Source organism: Antechinus flavipes, chromosome 4 (genome assembly GCF_016432865.1).
Source record: "Antechinus flavipes isolate AdamAnt ecotype Samford, QLD, Australia chromosome 4, AdamAnt_v2, whole genome shotgun sequence".
Classification (NCBI taxonomy): domain Eukaryota; kingdom Metazoa; phylum Chordata; class Mammalia; order Dasyuromorphia; family Dasyuridae; genus Antechinus; species Antechinus flavipes.
In genome coordinates this window covers 339693991-339715960 of record NC_067401.1, presented here as the reverse complement: position 1 = coordinate 339715960, position 21970 = coordinate 339693991, and the positions used below count along the sequence as shown (strand labels likewise).

At 34.3% G+C, this 21970-nt stretch overlaps 2 protein-coding genes across 9 annotated transcripts in view; one reads left to right on the top strand and one right to left on the bottom strand.

Annotated features, from left to right (window-relative positions):
• The window catches only part of RMND1 (required for meiotic nuclear division 1 homolog), a 118886-nt gene that overhangs the window by 48437 nt on the left and 48479 nt on the right, over positions 1-21970 (top strand). For 2 of the 8 annotated variants that reach the window (XM_051997949.1, XM_051997942.1), the window contains exon 1: positions 19495-19592. The exons of 2 other annotated variants lie outside the window; for them this stretch is intronic. In XM_051997949.1, coding sequence (XP_051853909.1) covers positions 19577-19592 — 16 coding nt within the window. In that variant the 5' untranslated portion in view covers positions 19495-19576. Of the gene's footprint in view, positions 1-19145; positions 19600-19623; positions 19784-21970 lie in introns of those variants that run through there. 4 more of the 8 variants (XM_051997944.1, XM_051997943.1, XM_051997948.1 and 1 more) reach the window with 4 other exon arrangements.
• Positions 216-18983, bottom strand: LOC127562333 (damage-control phosphatase ARMT1-like). The gene is made up of 5 exons (XM_051997953.1): positions 18813-18983; positions 15217-15322; positions 11132-11376; positions 7886-8051; positions 216-1948 (listed from the first exon to the last, which is right to left on the bottom strand). Exons 1-5 carry the CDS (start codon positions 18851-18853, stop codon positions 1178-1180), a joined length of 1329 nt encoding a protein of 442 aa, XP_051853913.1. The 5' UTR covers positions 18854-18983; the 3' UTR covers positions 216-1177.

The window sequence follows — 21970 nt, the reverse complement described above, 5'->3', positions numbered from 1 at the left end:
ATGTACAGAGAAGTACATAAATTAGCAGTAATTTCATATATGTAATGTCAATAAAGAATTTTTTACCAACTAAGAAGGAAGTTAAACCAATCTCATATGCAAATTACCTTGCATAAAGTCAGCTTTTGTGTTATGATGCATTATTAAGTAGCTGTATTGACCTGGTCTTTTAATTGTCTATTTTTTAAGTCTCTGGAAAGAAAAACAAAACCAAATGGAATTTTAATGTATTTTATTGGCAAAGCCCCAGAAATCATATTCAGTTATATTTTTTCAAACCAAGGTGGTAAAATGGTTATATGTTCTAAAACAACTCAGGTCCAAAACTGATTTGTGGTGGAAAGACATCCTTCCAAATTCAAAACATGAGAATACATGTTATTCAATCAGGGACAAAGTCTATTACAACCAATTAGCAAAAAAGGAATCTCCATTTCTAAAGACAATTTGATCAAAATATCTTTTATTTCATGGATATAATTAATAAAGATGAAAAAGATGTAACATTCTTCAATATATTTCCTCTCAGTCTGTTGTTTTTTTTTTTTTTCATTTTTTTTTTGTAATTCAGACAATTTTATTTAAAAAATTAAATGGGACAAGAACATAGAATGCATATGAATGAAGGTTACTATCATCAAGAAATTTAAGTACCAAAGCTACTTAATTCCTTTGTATTATCAATACTATCAAATTAATTTTCTACTTCCCTGTATTTCAAACATTAGTTTTAAGACATTCATCCTAAAGGTAGATAAATTAATATCCATGCAGTATAAAATTAAGTTAAAATATTTTAATATTTCCCCAAATTTTAAATACCATGTAGGTACTTTACTTTTAAATGGTAAAAATAAATAAGTCTAAGTGTATTTAACTATAAAAGCAAAATACACTTTTTACATTTCTCAGTAACTTCCTGAAATTTTGGACAAGACATAAAACTTCAATGAAAAATAAGAAATGAAATGTCTTTAAGACTCTTAAAGCAGCTGAACTTAAAGAACCTTAATCAGCAATATCAGTACAAAAGAGCAACTGATGTTGAAATTAGGTTAAGCTTTCAAAAGGTAACCCCATTCCTTCAAAGTAATTAAGTTTTAAAATTACTTTTCTGGGAAGTAAATATGCTAAGTTAGAGCTTCTCTTTAAAGGTTTAAAAATCCCTTAAGCCAAATCAAAGGGCCCCATCAAACTGAAATACACCATATTTTCCAGTGGTCATCCACTGAGGATCAGTATCTGTAATCTCTTCTCCTTGCCCAGGTGCCAAACCAACCTGAACTTCAGCTTTTATAGTTCTTATGCTGCAGAGAGGTGCAGGATGGAAGCCATTCAAAGCCCGATGAAATGGAACTGTAAACTTCCACTTTCTGTCTCCTACTAATTTCCTATAGTTTAAATCGCCTTTGAAAAGAATTAAATTTGACTTCTCTAGTTCAGCATATAAATCAGGAGCAAAATGAGACATAGCACAATATTCATAAGGCAGAGTCCAAAACCCATGATCTTGGTAAACCCATGAATGCTTTTTAAGATAATGCTCCCAATTAGCTCCACACTCAAACAAACACTTAGTATTGGAGGCTTTTAATTCTTCAATCATCCAATTTAGATCTTTTTTATTAGTATCTGAAACATACCAGGGAATACTTTTTCCATGAAGATGGATCTCAGTAGCCAGCTTAGATGTTAACAGGAAGTCTGCCATTATCAAATCTGTAACAAGTTCAAATCCTGCATTATCCAGGATAAAGTCCACTCTAGTAGTAGAAAATTTCTCCTGACTAGTTTTCTTTCTGTTTATAAGAAGTGACCAAAGCGTTTCCAAATTATTCACTAAAATGAAAGGCTTCAGTTCATCCAAAACAGCCAATGGACTAGCTATCTGAGAGCTGCTCTGACCACCTGAAAGTGACAGATCACACTTATTTCCCCATAACGAAATCTGGAAGAAAAAAAAAAAAGCATTATTCATTACCTATAAACAACTGAAATATTTCACTGTCTATATCTTTAGTGGCATGATAGTTGTTGGCCCCCCAAAAAACTTTCAAAGATTATATTACTAATCTTTACATGAAAAAGCAGATTGATGGCATTTTTCACTTTAAAACTAAATGTTTTTTAATTAGAAAAACAACAAACTCAAGAAAGAAAAATTCAATCAGTCAATACACTGCAAATGTCCCCATTTATGTGTTTGAGTAATTGTTAAGATAATGAATAGAAATAAAAGGTAGGTAAGATTTTGTTAAAAGACAAGACTTCAAATGATACAACTTAATTCAACATTTAATACAAAAATGTGAATTTTCTATTTTTATAGTCTAAAAGTGAAACTAATATTTTATTAATACATTAATGACTTTTAAAAAGTTTTTAAGCTTATTTTTGAAAGGCATAACTAAACTTCAGCAACACATTTTTAACTAGTACCTTTAATGAACTTATATTAAACATGTTTTCAACAAAAAAACTTTATTCTTAAGAAATAAATGAAATTGATTAAAAGGATTTTTTTGTTTTTTCTTTTTGTTGAGGCAATTGGGGTTGACTTGCCCAGGGTCACACAGCTAGTGTTTAAGTGTCTAAGGCAGGATTTGAACTCAGGTACTTCTGACTTCAAGGCTGGTGTTCTACCCACTCACTGTACCACCTAGCTGCCCTGATTAAAAGTTTTTAAAACACTCAAATAATTTTAAAATATTATTTTAGAAATATTTCTATTTCTAACCCTACCTCCAACAAAAATAGTCACACATAATAGTATTAATACTTAACCACTATAGAGCATTTTGATTAGAATTGAAGTTTTTTTTTTCATTTCTGTTTTGTTATTTAAAAAAAAGACCCAGCTAATTTTCAAAATTCTATCTATTTGTTTTGGATTTTGGAGGTAATTGGGGTTAAATGACTTGCTCAGGGTCACAAAGGTAGTTAGTTTTGAGATAGGATTTGAACGCCTAGCTCCACCACCGGTTCTCTATTCACATACTATGTACCTGCCTCTCAATATTCAATGCAAATTATACTAGTTTTTCAAGGTAATAATAGACATTAAAAATTAAAAGTTCCATGTGTGGAAACTAGTGTGGTGGTTTGGGAGCACTAAGCAAAAAATACAAGGCATTCTACCATATATCCCATATTCCCTTCTGATTTAGAAATTATATCAAGCTGGGCAGACAGTTGTAGAGATAAAGATTAAGCATAAAGGGTGACCTTTTCTGTTTTAAAATTCCATACTTAATTTAAAACTGCAGCTGGGGATTGGGGATAAGTTATATGATTTTATACAAACTGTGGAGTATTATAGCCAACTTTAATGATTCCCTTACATCTCTTTTAATTAATTTTATTCAGCTAAACTGAATAAATAAAAAAGAATTTTACTCTAGGCAAATAAAGTTTGAAATCAGTTTTTTAAAGTCAGAAGATTCCACTAAAATATTCTTTCAGTATTTCTTATTGGAAGCTTCACACAGTGAGCACCAGAATGATCCATATTACTGCTGGATTATCGTGCTTTCATAGATACTCTTTAGAATTTAGTAGTATGCAAAACATAATAGCTGAAGAGAGTTCTATAATTATAGGCCATGGTTCGAAATAGAGGTCTGCAATGTGTAGAATTTTAACTTTCTAACTCCAAAGCAAAACTTGCCTAGGTTAAGCTGCATAGGTGAAACATTTTTTGTTGGAAGCAAGACTGGACAAGCAATTTAAAAGGCTGAACTTCTAGAACATATAAATAATGATGTAACAAAAATGATTGATTAAAGAAGAACAAACCCAAATATTGTACTAGTATACATAAAATATAGTAAGGATCAGAGAAGGGGTAGAAGGATCCTCTGGAGGCAGGGGTCGTCAAACTTTTTAAATAGGGGGCCAGTTCACTGTCCCTCAGACTTTTGGAGAGCTGAACTACAGTAAAAACAAAAGCTTTGTTTTGTGGGTCTTTAAATAAAGAAACTTCATAGCCCTGGGTAAGGGAGATAAACGTCCTCAGCTGCCACATCTGGCCCACGAGTCGTAGTTTGAGGATCCCTGCTCTAGAGGGTTTTTTGGAAGATATGAGTAATAATGATATGTGATAATAATATATAGCCAGATTATATTTTGCACTGATACGAAGAGTACTCACAATGATGAGACCAAAGATCTACTAAAGAATTTGTGTAAAAAATTATATTCACATGTACATACAGATACATTATTAGTCTGAGAAAGTAAAAATGGAAAATGAACTCCAGGATAAATGTAAAATGCATTCTGCCAAGATTGATATTCTTAAGTCAATTACTACCTACAAAATTCATTTATCAATATTAGTACCTCAAAATCTTTCCTATAAGCATCTTGAAATATTACTTAATTCTTTATTTTATTTTATTTCTTTTAAGAAATGTCTTCCTTCATTCTTCCCACCTCCTTCCCCCATCTCTAACTAGATTATAAACTCCGTGATATGGGAATAAAATTGAGAAGTTCAACAGTTCTTAGAATGTTTATTTTAATGCCTTGGACAAGGAAGATGGTCAATAAATTTTGACTTGAAAAAAGTTCTCTGCTTCCTTTTTCAAATATTCTATGCTTGGGCAGCTGGGTGGCGCAGTGAATAGAGCACTAGCCCTGAAGTCAGGAAGACCCGAGTTCAAATCTGATCTCAGACACTTAATACTTCCTAGCTGTGTGACCCTGGGCAAGTCACTTAACGCCAATTGCCTCAGCAAAAAAAACAAAACAAATATTTTATGCTTTCAGTTTTTTTGCTTCTTGGCTCCTGAATACACTTTAGCCAAATCGATGAGTCTACTTCCAAGAATTATTCTGAACAACAATATTAGCATTTAAGAGTGTTTTAATGAAATACCTCATTGGAAAAACTAACAAATGACCTGGAAAATAGAGCTAGGATAGATAATTTTAAAATTATACAACTGGGGCAGCTAGAGGGAGTGGTGAATAGAGTGACCTGAATTCAAATCCAACATCAGACATTTAATACTTCCTAGCTGTATGACCCAGGACAAGTCACTTAACACTAATTGCCTTGGGGGAGGAGGGAAACTCCCTGAAAGCCATGATTTAAAAAGCAATCCCAATAGACTTTGGACAGAAAATTGTCATCTGCATCCAGAAAAAGAAGTATGGAGACTGAATGTAAATCAATACATGCTATGTTTACTTTTTTCCCCCTCTCCCATTGTTTTTCCTTTATTCTGATTTTTCTCTCCCAAAGGAAGGAAGGAAAAGAAAGGAAAAGAGGAAAAAAAAGATTATTCTAGAGTTCACAGGAGAAATCAAGAATCACCTACGTAGTAAAACTGAGTATAACTCTTCAGGGGGAAAAAAAAAAAAGACAGTCAAGGAAATAAAGGACTTTCAAACATGAAAAGACCAGAGCTGAATTGAAAAGTCTGACTTTCAAATACAAGACTCAAGAGAAGCATAAAAAGGTAAACAGGAAAAGGAAATTAAAAATCATTTAATAAGGTTAAAGTATTCACATTCCTATATGGGAAGACAATACTTATAACTCATAAAAATTTTCTTATTATTTGGGCAATTAGAAGAAGTATATATAAACAGAGGCCACAGGTGAGATGAAAATAAAGGATATCTAAAAAATAAAGGGAAAAGGTAAAGATTGAATGGAGTAAATTATCTCACATAAAAGCGACAAGAACAAGCTTTTACAGTGAAGGGGAAGAAGGGAGGTGAGGGGAAGGAATAACATGAACACTCAGTTGAGTAGAGAAATCTATCTTACCCTATAGGAAAGTAGATAGGGAAGGGAATGAGATACAAAGGAGAGTAAATGTGAAGAGGTGATAGAAGCAAAATTTTTTGAGGAGGGAAGGGAGGGAAAGGGCAAAAAGAGAGAACTAGAATAAACAGAAATAGGACAGAGAGAAATAGTCAGCAATATAGTAATTATAAAAAAAATTTGAAGCAAGTTTTTCTGTTAAAGGCCTCATTTCTTAGATCAAAAGATGAGGTTTTCAGATGAAGTATTCAAAATTATCTATAGAAAAATATTCTAATTCACTACTGATAGCAGAAATGCAAATTAAAACAATTCTGAGATACCTATTAGAATGGCTAGCCAATAGGGCAGAAAAGAAAAATAACATGCATCAGAAGGGATGTGGGGAACATGGGACATTACCATATTGTTGGTAGTACTGTTAAGTAATTCAACTATTCTAATAGAGCAATTTGGAATTATACTCTAGCAAGGGTACAGCAGCTGAGGACGTTTATCCCCCTCACCCAGGGCTAAAGTTTCTTTATTTAAAGGCCCACAAAACAAAGTTTTTGTTTTTACTATAGTCCGGCCCTCCAACAGTCTGAGGGACAGTGAACTGGCCCCCTATTTAAAAAGTTTGAGGACACTTGCTCTAAGGGCTTTAAACCATGCATACTCCTTGACCTAACAATGCCACTATTAAATCTATATCTCAAAGAAAAAAAAAATATTTATAGCAGCTCTTTTCTGTTAGCAAAGAACTAGAAACTGAGGGGATGCCCATAAATGGGGGAATGGCTGAACAAATTGTGGTTTGTGATCATGATGGAATACTTTTGTTCTGTAAGAAATGACCAGGATGATCTCAGAAAGACTTAAACAAATTGATGCAAAATAAAATATACCATACACAAGGTAACAGCAATATTGTAAGATGATAAACTATGAATGACTTAGCTAGTTTTGGCAATACAATGATCTAAGACAACTCTGAAGGTATAATGATGAAGAATGTTATCCATCCCAGAGACCGATGGTGTTTGAATAAAGATTGAAGCACACTTTTTAAAAAAATTTTTTTGATTTTTTCCCCTTTTGGTCTGTTTCTTTTTGTAGAAGGCTGAAACTCTTGAGTCGTTGCCCTGAGGTTGGTTCAAGCACTTAGAGCTAATTACTGATTGGACAATACTCTAGGGGCATATGCTTGGAAAATGGTCCTTCCTACTATCCTGTGCTGGCTCAATGATTGGGGTATATAGAGGATTTTAGGAGGAACCAGAGGGTGGAATAAGATGAGCCAGAGTCACTTTTTGCAGTAGATGAGGAAGAAGGCAGTGGTGGAGATTCTTCTTCCATCCTGTTCAATCCCGTGTCTAAAGACCAAGAATAAAGACTAAGGACTTTTGCTTATTCTGACTCCAGCTGATTCTGGGGTGTCTGGGGTGCTATCGCGGTCATCACATTTTTCATAACATGACATAATATAGAAATATTTCACATGACTACACAGGTGTAACCTATATAGAATTGTTTGTCTTCTCAATAGGGAATGGGAAAAAAGGAGAGAATTTAGAACTCAAAATTTTTAAAAATGAATGTTAAAAATTGTTTTTATATGTACCTGGGGAAAAATAAAATGCTAAATAAATTCCTTCCATAAAAGAGTGTTTTAAATAAGAAAAGGGAAAAAAAGATGACAAAGAACTATAAAAAGTTCAGTGTTCCACAGCAGAAATATCTACTGAGTTAAATGACTGCTCAAGCTTTATATTATATATATATATGTATATGTGTATATATGAATAATTTTTAAATATTAAGGCAAAAAGTTACTCTGCAACTAATAAGGATCCTAGCTAAAGAAAAAAATTCTAAGTTGACCTCAAAATCGATTTCCAAGTATTAAAATGAATTTTATTTACTGAATAACATTTTCTTAAAAAACATCCATTATAAGTATGATTGCCTGACCTTAAATGACTTGGCAAATTTTAATATATATATAAAACTATAAATAAAATACACATACATATGTGTATAAATATACATATGTACACATCTATACATACACATGAGAGAAGAAAGGGAGGAGAAGAGGAAGGGAAAGAGAATAAAATAATATTTTACCTGCAAGAGTTTAAAAAACTCATTTTTCAGTTGATTTTCATTTAGGTTTTCAATCCCACTACTTAACTCTTGTAGGTAAATACATAAAGTTATGATAGCATCCTGTGATTCCAAGAAATTCTGTTGTTTTGATTCTTTAAACACATCAAAGTCACTGATTGGTGAACTGAAATGGAGGCAAAAGAAACAAAATGCAAAAATAAGCATGATGCTATACTTTAAATAGTTGTTAATATTATCTTAGTAATTCAATAGTCAATTCTTATACTGTAGTAAAGGCTAAGAAAGTTTTTTGAAAACTGAAATCTTATAAGATAATCATAAAAACTTATTTTATCAAATCATAGCCCTTTCCCAATACACAATATTTAAAAATTTGGCATATTCTTCTTGGTTGTCAAGTTCTTCTGATGAAAACTTCAACAATTAGGAAGCATAAGAGAGCAGGAAAAGCTACAGTCTTAAAATGATGACAAAAACAACAAACATTTTTATAAATCACTTTAAAGTTCTTGAATTTATCCTCACAACAATGCTATGAATAGGTGCTATTGTTATTCCAATTTTCCAAATGAGAAAACTGAGGCAGAAAACAATCAATTTGCTCAGAGATAGGAAACTAAATTTTCCAGCAAAAATTCAAATTCTGATTCCCTTGAGTCCAAATCCCACACTCTACCTATTGGCCACTCACCTACCTTAACTTCATTATATGATCAAATTTTAATTACCTATGTGCAGATTACCTCTGAAAAATCTAAAATTCCAAATTAGGTACTCCCATCTCCTCATCCCCATGCTTGACAATCAATTATTTTCCTGGGCCATCTCATAACAGAGCATAGAGAAATAAGATTGTTAAGCAAAGGAAACAAAAAGGGATTTAAATCTGAAAGGGAAAAAAAAAAGATGACTTATTGCAAAGACAAGTACAAAAAATTGGGGGTTTATATTCTATTCTAAATTATCCATACCATGGATCCCCTTTTATATTCAGGTAAAAAATTTAAAGTTTATGGTATATGAGTTGTGACAAGGAAGTATGCTGATTTTTAAAAACAACCTTTCAGAATTTATATATCTAAATGAGTATTTTCCCCTTCATAGCAATCAAAGTATTAGTCAAAATATACTTATTCCAATGGTATTATCATCATTCAAAATATTTTTGGCTTACTCTTTTGGAACTGTCTTCAGAGCCTATGGCAGTCTTTTGGATATTTTTAATGGTGGTATAATAATAGACATGAGTTCAAATTCTGCTTCAGACACTTATTATCCTGGGCAAGTCACTTAAATGCTCTCTGCCTCAGTTTTCTCATCTGTAAAATTGACACATCTCACAAAGAATTGTTATGAGCAAATGAAATAACATGTAAATCAGTTTGTAAGTCATAAAGTATCATATAAATGCTGTATTCGTTTACTTATTATAGGCCTACTATGTATAGAGTACTATGCTTCCCAATGGAGGAGATTCACCATATAAATAATTTACATTTCCAACTTTCAATTAACTTGTATTCTAATAGAAACAATACATCAACATAGCAAAAACAAACGATATTATATAAGTAAAGTAGTTATGAAATAACTTTCAATGTCTAAATATAGAGAATAAAGGAAATCAAAAACAAGTTGCTCAGAAAGTGGAAACAGAGTGGATGCCAATCAGTTGGAGAATGACTGAACAAATTGTGGTATATGAATGTTATGGAATATTAATGTTCTGTAAGAAATGACCAGCAGGATGATTTCAAAGAGGTCTGGAGACACCTACATGAACTGATGCCAAATGAAGTGAGCAGAACCAGGAGAACATTATATAGCATGATAACTGTATAAATATATATGCATATATTGGATTTAACATATACTGGAATACTTGCCATCTGGGAAGGGGGGGAAACTGGAATACAAAGTTTTGCAAGGGCTAATGTTGAAGAATTGTCCAAACATATGGTTTGAAAAATAAAAAGTTTAAAAAACCCCCAAAAAACAAGTTGCTCTTTACAATACAGAGAGCAGGCAACATTGAGGAAGATGGACATTCCAAGGCACAGCAACAGCCTGAGGCAAAGTCACAGAAAGGAGCTCCGCAAGGAGTCCATTTTGGTTACAGTACAAGGTACAAGAAAGTCTTTTCAGCTAAGACTCAAAAGGAACAAGTGTTGTGAAATTTTGGGAAAAGATATGAAGCATAAAAATTTTATCCAGAAGGCAAAAGTGATTAGGCAGAATCTCCATGAGAATATTTTTTCTGGGAAAGAATAAACCTGGATTAAAAGGATAGAGATAATGGAAACAGGAAATATATTTGAAAAGGGTGCTGGGAATAGGAAAAATGAACAAATATGAAAGATGTCATGGCTTCCAGCATTTTTTTGGACTGGCTAGATTTTAAACAATACAATGAACATGGCACTGTGTTGTACAGGTCTGATGTTTTCCTTTATAAAGTGAATGCTGAAATGTTACCTATTTTTTTACCATTAGAAAATTTACTTGGTTTTGCTTTTATAGTTATAAATTATTTTAATAGACTATTCAAAAGTCAGATACAGTATAAACGCTCAAGTCTTACATTTGGCCAAAAACTATGAATTTGGACTTCATGAGAAAATAAACCTTTAATATAAAATAAGCTAAGTAATCAAATTTTTAAAGAATTTTAAAATGGAATGGCAGATACAATCTCAAAGAAGTATGTGTATTTTAGTGAAACCTTGCCTAATCACATTTATAACATGACTTTTAAGAAATATGCATCTGTAAACTTCCTGAAACTCACTTATGTTTCTACTAGTAGCCAGCTAGCTTTTTTGGCTCTAAGCAGTTTTAAAAAGATAAGGTTTATGACTGAATCTATGAGTTCATTGTTATGATAAGGAAATTCTTTTACTAGTGCACCTATGAGTTCATTGTTATGATAAGGAAATTCTTTTACTAGTGGGAGTCAACACTTTCTTTCCAACTTAAGTCTCTAGAAATTTACTGAGAATACAAAGAAGTTAAATTATCTATAGTCACACAGTTAACTGCTAAGAGATAAGATTTGAATCCAGGACTCCCTGGCTTTCAGGATAGCTTTTGTTTGGGGAGAGGCAATTGGAGTTACGTGACTTGTCCAGGGTCACAGAGCTAGCAAGTGTCCAGTATCTGATGTCATATGCTCTAACCTTTTGACAAAAAACAATGTCCTAGAATACATTAAATAACATAGAATTCTACAAGATATTAATTTACCTTAGAAGTAATGCTTCATGAATTCTACGGTACATATAACACTCTACATATAACCAAGGAGACTGAAACCAACTTATTTTTTTATCATTTTCATTTAAAAGACTATGATGATATTCCAGGTATTTGTTCCATACATCAGCATCAACCCAGGTATCACTCAAAGGCAGTAATGGCTCATCAGTTTTTAGATCATTATGTAACTTAGAAAGAAGAGAGAAAGCTTTCTTTCCTGCTTCAGCGCCTACCTGGAAAAGAGAATTAAAAATATCTTTCACAAACTATAGTCATCATAAGTCATATTTTTAAATATTTGGAGCTCAAAAAACAAAATTGCTTTTTTTTTTTTTTTTTGAGAGTTCTGGGTATTACAGTTGCCAAAAGCTGTTTAGAATGAACCATATTCCAATTCAAAATTCTGAAGTTCCAAATCACTTCCTATCCATGTAGGTGTCAACATAAATATACACACACACATTCATTCATTCATTCATTTTCTCTCTCTCTCTCTCTCTCTCTCTCTCTTCTCTCTCTCTCTCTCTCCAGGAAAATCCAATAGTAGTAACCAAGTTGGTGAATTGTGTGTTTGGGGCAACTCAGTTCCAAACAATAACATATGTGACAAATAAGATATGAAAACAACAAAAAAGAAATAAATCATTATAAGATTAAGAGAAAGACAATATAAGTAAGGCAGAAAACCAAATCTAATGAACAGAACTATAGAATTTTTTTTTAAAAGCAAAGAGAAATAACTGTAAAAAAATATCACCATGCCCCTAGAATGAATGCCCCATAGGATGAAACATGTTAGAAACTTCCAGAGAGATTTGGAATCTCACTAACTTACATTTATATAGGACTTTGAAGTCTATAAACATTCCACATAAATTATCTCATTTTGGTTCCAAAATAAATTGATGAACAGGAAATAATAGATATTATCCACATTCTACAGATAAGGAAAACAAAGCTCATAGTCATTAAGTGACTTGCCTAGGGCAAAATTTTCACTCAGGTTTTTCTGACTCAAATGCCAACGTTGTCCACTATGCTGCATTGTCCCTATTAAAAAATATCTGGTACCTCTTAAGAATGTTAATAAAGTTACTAAAGGAAGAATGAAAAAGTATGAAAATAAGAATTGAGAATGTTGAAAGGACAGGGGAAAATCTCAAAGAAGTAATAGATTCTCTGAGGAGCAGTGATTCAACAGAATTTTAAAATGCTAAGACAGATGAAGAAAAAATTTTTTAAATGGTAAAATTGAGGAAAGACCTTTATAAGCAAGAGAATTAGATGGCAAAACTTAGCAAGACAAAGGATTACAGTTCTCCTTGAAGGGAAAAAAAAAAGAGAACAAAGAATCTGATAATCACATTCCATGAAATCATGCAAGAAAATTACACACAAGTAACACAAACATAAAGCCAAATTGAGAGCCTTTAAAGGACAAAAAGAAAAGAGAATCCTAATTTAACTAATTTAGAAATGAACTTAAATTCTAGAGCTAGCATGTCAAAGAAAGAATCCATAAGCAGCTTAGAGGACATAATTTTACATTATCAGTAAAAATCAATTCAAATTGTGAAAAAACTATTCAATAAGGACAGGAATTAGGAGCTAAAGTACAATATGCTAAAAAAAAAAAAAAAAAAAAAAAAAGACAAGAAAAATTGGCCTCTGTTTCCCCAAACTGTCTATCAATCAAAAAGATGCTTCATCCATGAACTGGAAAAAAACTTAATTCTTTCTTAATGAGAAATATAGAACTGGATATATAAATTTTTTTTAATTTTTATTTAATAATTACTTTATATTGACACTCGTTTCTGTTCCGATTTTTTTTTTCCCTCCCTCCCTCCACTCCCTCCCCTAGATGGCAAGCAGTCCTTTATATGTTGGATATGTTGCAGTATATCCTAGATACAATATATGTTTGCAGAACCGAACAGTTCTCTTGTTGCATAGGGAGAATTGGATTCAGAAGGTATAAATAACCCGGGAAGAAAAACAAAAATGCAGATAGTTCACATTCGTTTCCCAGTGTTCTTTCTTTGGATGTAGCTGCTTTTGTCCGTCATTTATCAATTGAAACTCAGGTCTCTTTGTCAAAAATCCACTTCCATCAAAATATGTCCTCATACAATATCGTTGTTGAAGTGTATAATGATCTCCTGGTTCTGCTCATTTCACTTAGCATCAGTTCATGTTAAGTCTCGCCAGTCCTCTCTGTATTCATCCTGCTGGTCATTTCTTACAGAACAATAATATTCCATAACATTCATATACCACAATTTACCCAGCCATTCTCCAATTGATGGGCACTGGATATATAAAGTGACCAAGCAACTGAAACATAAGTAAACTACAATAGTATGCAAATAAGGAATAAAAGATAACTAAATGCTTGCATATTTTAAGAATGTGAACAATTCATAATATGACTTTCAACCAAAATTTTTTTTAAAGTTAAGTAGAAGAAAGACTTTGTGAAAAACAACATGAAAGAAGTAGATCTGAAAAACTCAATGACAGGGGGAGAAGCAAAATTTCTCTTGAAATTAGGTATCAATCAGAAAAGATGGTGGAGCAGAATGAAGCACAGACCAGTTCCAAGTTCCTCTTAACAACTACTCCAGCAAAGATCTAAGATCACTAAAGCAAGTAGTGGCTTGGAAATATGAGGTGAAACCACAGAAAGTTGTACTTCTAACCCTAGATCACAAATTAGGCCCACTAGGAGATGACCAGAGTGGAAAAAGTGCCATAGTACATACAGGATCAAAACTGGGAAAGGCCTACACTGGCATTCTTGATTCTCTAACTCCTGCATAGGAGTGAAGATTCAGGTTCAAGTCAGGATTAGAACCTGGAAAAAAATCACAAGCTCCCAGCATAATGAGCAGACAGTAAGTAGGGTTGCTCTGAATCTGGAGACCTTTCTAGCTAGTTAATTGATGGAGAAAGAAGAGGGAACAGTGCCAGAGAGGAGGAACCACCTCTCAGAACTCCAAGAGGCAGCTCTGTAGCTATATTGCCTAGAACCAAACCAAAGATCAGGGTCAAGAAAGGATGTGATTAAAACATGTTTTAAATCAAGATTGCATAAAACACAATGAAAGTTGGTAGTTCCTATATCAAATCACCTCTTATAAAATCTGAAAAACACAGCATTCAAGTCCCAGAAAAGTGGTAGGTCCTCAGATAATCCAAGGCAGAGACAAACAAGTTCATGACAGTCTTGTCAGAAGTATGCAGAACTTGGTCCTAACTCAAAGTTCCAATCTGGGAAGTAAGGATGAAAAATGAATAAATTTGTTAAAATTGCCATAATAAAGTGCTATTATGGTATTATGGATATTCAAGACCCAAACTCAGAAGAGAATAACTCCAAAATATCTACAAAATCCCTATAAGCACTACAAGATCAATTAGTATTCTTAGAAGAAATAAAGCAAAGGTTTAAAAATGACAAATAAATTAAGAGTGATAAAGGAAAGAACTAGAAAAATGATAACTTTAAAGGAAAAGCTTCATAAAAAGAATAGTTTAACCTGAAATCAGGAGGACCTGGGTTCAAATTGGACCTCAGACACTTAATACTTCCTAGCTGTGTGACTCTAGGCAAGTCACTTAACCCCAATTGCAAGGGAGAGGGGGGGAAAGAGAAGGGGGAGAAGAGAGAATAGCTTAGCATTAAAGTTACAAAACCTTATCTAATTAAAAGATGCCTTGAAAATTAGAATGGACCAAAGAGAAGTCAATTATCTCCATGAGACAAAATATATTCTAAAAAGTTAGGATTGAAAAATAAAAGAAAATGTAAGGTATCTTTGAAAAAACACTATCACCACCAAAGTGGAAAGTATCAAGGAGAGATAATTCAAGAACGAACAAAAAAAGGGCCAGAATATTGTATTTCAAGAAATCAAGAAATCAAAAAATCAAACTGCCCACAATTATTAGAGTAAGAGAGCAAAGTAAAAATAGAAAAAAAAAAAATCCACTAATCACCTCCTAAAAGAAACCACAAATGAATGAGAACTTCATTTACCAGGTTCAATTATTAAATATATAACCCTTACCTCTCCATACTTCTCAAAGAATTCATCTTTATGTTGGTCCAATGTATCAATAACCTTTGCTAGGATCTGTGGTGCTCGGTTTTTCATTGTAAAATATGCAAAAGATCTAAAAGAGAGAGGTAACAGATACTAGTATGTTATTTAATAATAATAAAATGGAATAAATATATATATATAATATATATTATATTATATATAAATATAAATAATAATAATAATAAAATAATAAAATCAATAAAATAATAGTAATAGATCTGGAACATATGTACACCTCACAATTACTTTTCACATATTTGCTAAGTTATTATTAGTATGTCAATGTATACTATTTTGAGATAAACGATAAGACTAAGTGATATGCTATTCAATTTATTCCAAGCAAATGTCTATAAAAGGTACTGAGGATATAAAAATTTAAATTAAAAAAAGCCTCTGCTTTATGTATTAAAATCTAATAGGAAAGTTAGTCATTCTCTTACTACTATTTTGGTGAACTGTGTAAATATATAGGAGATGTAAATCTCCAATGATCTGTCTGTTTGATACGTCTCTTTCTTTATAGGTAACATTTATACCTTGCAAACACAGTCCCTATCATCCTGAGATATTAACCAAAAAACAATTTCCTTTTAGGACTTTCATTTCTATTCACCTAGTCCTAATTCCCTACTCCAAAACACTACACATCCCTATTTTTCCCTCCTTGCTCTTTCCTTTATGCCCTTTGGTTCATCTATTCCACTATTAAATTCCCCTTTATGTTCAATCTCTTTCTTTTACAATCTTTGCATTAACTGAAACCTGATTTTTCCAAGGATTCTGAATCACTGGTATTCTCCAAATTCTGGCTGCTCCATCTTCCACATCTCCATCCTTCACTTCAGGTAGAATTGTCAAACTTCTTACTCTTCATTACAAGTTCTAAACCTTTATTCTACAATTCTCACTCAAGTCTTGAACAATTCAAGATTCTATGAAACTTTCTTCAGTAGAAATTTGTTCTGGCTATACTATCCTCCCTGATGTGCCATTTAGCTGCCTGCGTTGCAGACTCTTTCTCTGAGAGTCTGGCATTTGACTTACAATCTTTTATTTTTTTCCTTTCCCATTTTTTTCAATAACTCATATAAAAGGTTCAGATCTGCTTCAACTGTACACATCATTTTCTCTTTTTTTTTTTTTTTTTTTTTTTACTAATTCTGAATTTAGGTCTGATGAATCAAAGACAGGACTGTACAAAGAGTACTCAGGAAGAAAGGGCAAATGAAATTTTTTTCCCTATTCCATTCTTGATGGCATTATTTGCTAACCACTATTTCCTACACCTACCACTTTTATTTCCCATACCTACAATTTTTTTCCTTCATTTATTATTTAATTTGGGGGATTGCATTTTAAGTTCCAAGCTATCTACCCCCACCCTTAACTAAAGACAACAATTTGACACAAATATATACATACTTACACACATAGAGGAAAGCCATACTCTACATACTTCTATTTATCACTTCTTTCCCTAAAGATGGATAGTATCTTCTTTCCTAGTTCTTTGTGGTTTATTTGTCTATTTAACTTAGACAAGTTAACTTAGAACATCCAGATCACTTACAATTATTCTTTAAACAATATAGTTGTTACTATAATCAACATTCTCATGGCTCTGCACATTTCATTCTTCATCATTAAAATCTTCCTGCTCATCATTTCTTATAGCATAATAGTATTCCATCACAATCATTTGCTTAGTTATTCCACAATTAATGGTCATCCCCTCAATTTTTAGTTCTTTGCCAACACAAAGAGCAAATTTTATATAAACATTTGATATAAATATTTTTAAATGGACTCTTCCTTTTTCCCTGAGTACTCTGGGAAACAGACCTAAGCATAGTAATGCTGGATCAAAAAGTTTATATAGTTTTAAAACTCTTTAGGCACAATTCCAGATTGCTCCTTAAAATGGTTTCCTCAAAAAATCATGAGTCTTCTGAATAATGTACAAATCTTTGACCTCTTTTGTTACTTCTTTCTGTGCCATCGTTTCCCATGTATTTCTCCCTAAATTCAACTTTCTTTCTTTTGCATCAAAATCCAAATGGACAGTTAGATATGTGTGGGACAAAGACCTCCGGCTCAAATAAATCAATGTGATTTCTCAAGATAAAAGCAGAAAGGAATTTTATTACAATCTCATGAGAAAGGGCGTCTTCCTGCCAACAAGGAGTCAGACAAGGAGAGGCCGTGTCTCACTTTAATCTGTAAAATAAATCATTGGTTGGAACAAATGGTGATAATGATCTCCCTGACAAGACGGCCTGAGATACCCTTCAACTAAATATTTCCTAAGGAAAATGTGGATAAAACTGGGAGGCTATAATACTGTGTAAATGACTATGATTTTGAAAATGATTTTAGATTAATTTTGGCAACTGAGTTTAAATTACCTATGAAAATAAATTTTAAAAACATTTTTAAAAGCTAAAAGTTATGAATACCATAGACACATATGATACAACTTTTCAGAGACACTAGAATCAAATTATATATTTTAGATTCTTTGCAAAAGCTTAAGCCACTACACAAATTTTTTTTCTTTTGGAAAGGCAATTGGGGTTAAGTCCCTTGCTCAAATGAAATAGCTAGTAAGTGTGTGAGACCAGATTTGAACCAAGTCCTCCTGATTCTAGGAGTGAGTTTTCTATCCACTGGGTCATCTGGCTGTCCCCACCATTATTATTTTTTACAGGAACATATAACTGCATAGCAACAAGGAACTTCATAAATTATTTAACCTAATCTCCCCATTTTCAAACTGAGAGCAAGAGATTTTACTCTTGTCAGTAGAAATGAGGAGTGAGACCATTCTAGCAGAGAGAAAATGTCCAATCCAGAGAGATGATAATGTCTGGAAGAAAATGTCTGCAGTTAGATTGGAAACTGGGGAACCGGGAGTACGAGGTTTTGAGGGGCTTTGAATGCCAGAGTATTTTATATTTGCTCCCACAGACATAGGGAGCAGTTAGATTTTGTTGAATAGGGAGATGACTGAGATCAGTGATTCTAAAAAGTCACTCTGGACTAGGGAAAAGAATTGAGACAAGCAGACCCATTAGCAGGCTACTGCAATAATCCAAAATTGAATTGATATTGCGATTTGTCCTATGTCACTTAGCAATGTGGGTGATGGTCTCCTTACATTTTCTTTTCCCCATATTGTACTTTTACTTTAGAAAGGTCCATTAAGGGTTATGGATAACTTCAGAAAAGTGGTCCCCTAGAATAACAAGAGTTCTACCACACTATCACCTAAGAACCCTCAGGGGAAAAGGGAATGAAAAAGAGAAGCTTTCGAAAGAGGCGCTTCAAATTCAGGTCCAAAGAAGAAGTAACTTGCCCGAAGTCACACAAGGAACCCAGTGATGTGAAGGAGCCGGTTTACACAGCTGACTTTTTGCTTGGGAGCCAGATGAGGCATTCTTCCTTCTCCTTAGCTCCGTTACTGGCACGGCTGCTTGGGTTCAAGGCCCCGAGACTATTTATGGGCCCGGGGAGGAGTGCAGGGGGACTAAATATGAGAAAGGAAATATGAAATGTACCCGTGGTCTTGAGCCGACATCTGAGGTGGAAGCTCATCCATCACGAATCCTACAAGGCCAACAGCCTCAAGAGCCCCAACTTAACCCGAAGCCACAGGAAGTAAAGTGAGCACGGGGAAAACAGGGGAGGAGGAAAAGTCAGTGACAAGGAAATACGTCACCACAGCCGTGCCATCAAACTCCGCCTTCTCACGGTCCATACAAAGATACAGCACGCCTTGTTTTGAATAAACAAACTTTATTCGACCTCGCTGTATGGGAAAGTCAAACACCTGCAAGGCGCAGGCTCCCGATCCCCAACTGCGACCGTGGAGGGAGTGGGGGGAACCTGGGATGAGGGGAAAAGCTGTCACGTGGAGCAATACGCACTGTACGTGCTGCGCGGGTATGGAGGTCAGAGGACCCAGCTGGCTATGGAGTTATGATGGGTCGGGGCACTGCTTTTGGCGTAGGAGGTTCCGGGTTAATTTTGGCGTAACAACTAGGGGAAGCTTCTAGCTGCCGGCATAGCGGTCTTCTCTCCATCGGTGGAGGTCTGTAACATCCGAGCCCCGGGTGGCCCCGCCCTTCTCCTAGCTGGGAGGAGTCTTTTCTCCCTGACCGCAGGTGGGGGAGGTTAGCCTCCCCTCCCCGCCTCCTGGGTCATTTAGACTTCCCTTCTCTGCTGACTCCGAGATTCTGCAGACAAGTGAGTGCTTCTTTAGTCCCTGAAGCCCCGGAGATAAAAAGATAAATAAAACCCCTTCCCCTACCCGCGGAATTGAATGATCTGCTGGGGAGGTAAGAAGTAAGGGTTTGGGGGAGAACCTGAAGGTCATCTCGTCCAAATCCACCTTCACCCTTCACCGAACTAAGGTTCGGAGACGTTAAGTGACTTGCCCAGGGTCATCCAGAGAATGCAAGAGCTGGGGTTCAAACTCGCGCCATAGGAACGTCATCTTCAGACCTGAGATCACTTCGTGATCCTTTAGGTGGGCTTGGGTCTTTTTGACAGAGATATTTTGAAGTAGTTTGCCATTTCCTTCTCTAGCTCATCTTACAGATGAAAAAGCTGAGGCAGGCGGTCACACAGCCAGGAAGTGTCTGAAGCCAGATTTTGAATCAGAAAGATGTCTTCTTAACATGGGGCCGCAACATTGCCACCTAGCTGCCCCTCACGGTAGAGTAGCATCTTGTTTGTTACACATTCAGCTAGGTATGGAAGTGGGTAAAGCCTTGAACCCAAAGTTCAAAATTATTTATCTGATACTTAAATGGTCCCGAGCGAGTCATTTAATTTTTCTCTGCTTCAGCTTCCTCCTGTGTAAAAAGATTAATACTATCTTTGAAAGTTGTTGTAGGGACAAAGTGAAATATTTGTAAAGTACTTTGCAAACTTACTGTAGTGACGGAGAAACTGAGACAAAATAGAGAATTGGAGAGTATTTAATAATTTATTTTAAAGGGAGAGATTTATTGGGACCAAGTGGATCCATGGTTTGGTCCCAAGGCTGAATGAGATTTATAGTCTCCAAGAATCCTGCAAACAATGTGAGTTTTCAATGACATATGTACTCGTGGCTCAGACTCTGGGAGTAGATCGAGGCAGGGGCGGAGTGCGGGAACTGCACAGGGAGGGGTGAACCACGTAGTTGGGGAGAGGCATCTTGATAAGACAGTATCTGATATTCTAATAGCTTGGGATGGTGAGAGGCATTCTGATCTGATTTAAGAGGGAGGGGTGGTTTTACAGGCTTGAGCAGAACAATTATAAACTGAGGCAGAACAATTTAGGGAAACTGAGTTAGGATAATTAGGGAAACTGAGTCAGGATAATTAAAAGAGAACTGTAGCATAACATGACAATACTATAGTTATTATAGCATGGACCGTGAAGCCTTCAGACTCCTCAGATTAATTGTTTTTCAATTTGTAATTGGAGAAATTACTCAGCCCCCATTTAAATGTTAGTAAAAATAGATGTCTTTTTTTTTTTTAACCAAGATTCACAAGTCTCTTGAAATCTGTCCATGGCCCCACCACCTGTTAAGGACCCCTGCCTTAGAGATCATCTAGCTTGAACTCCATATTTACACACAAGAAAACTTTAACCTAAAGAGTAGTGCTAAATTCTAACCCAAGATTATACAGGTTAAACAAGTAACAAAAATTTGAACTCAAAGGTCTTCCAGGTTTTATGATCTTTTTATACTGCCAAATCCATCATTTTTCACTGTGAGTAGGCATAATACAATATGTATAATAAAAATAGATACATAATACAATGAGCTTAAGTGGTGTCACCTTAAAGAATAAAGCTTATAATATCCTAAGTAAAAGCAGCAGCCTGGAGCTTTAGTCACTCTCAGCTTTTGAAGCCCATAATTTCTTCTTCTTTTTTTTTTTCCTGAGGATTGGGGTTAAGTGACTTAAGTTGGAGGTAAGATTTGAACTCAAGTCCTCCTGACTTCAGGAATGGTACTCTTTCCGCTTCACCAGCTGCCCCTAAGCCCATGTTTCTAATTTTTAAAAAAATTGAAAATCATGAAAACAAATCAGACATTCAGAAAAAGAATTTTAATTAAATTTATTTAGCAAACAGTCTAAAATCTCTCCCTTAGCAAGTACACTAAATTTTAAGCTGTCAAATATTCAATTTATGTAAAAGGACCTGAAGGAAGAAAAAAATCAAATAGTCCTCACCCTTAAGAAATTTGTGTTTCTACTGATATATGTTATCATTTAGGCACAGATAAGTAAATCCCAGATTGGGGGAGGGGAGCCCTCTGGTATGAAAGAAGGAAGGGTGGGGGGAGGAGAGGGGAAGGAAGAGGAGAGGCAAGGGGGAAGGCTGGAATCAAAAAAGAAATACTGTTGAAGGTGGCACAAGAGCTAAAATTGAAAGAAGCCAAAATTTTAAGAGTTAAGAGGTGAAGAAAAAAGGAGTCACTCCCAGCAAAGGGGGACAGCAAATGCACAGAATGTTAAATCTAGGGAACAACTCTACTATTAGGCTGAAAGACAGACTGAATGAAATTGAGTAATGGAAAATATAGTTGGAAATGGAGATGAGAATTAGCCTGTGGAAGACTTTTAAATTTAAATTTTAAATTTAAAAAGTTTGAGGACCCCTAGGATTAAGAAAAATCCAAACTTTTCATGCTAAAAGTTTGGATTTT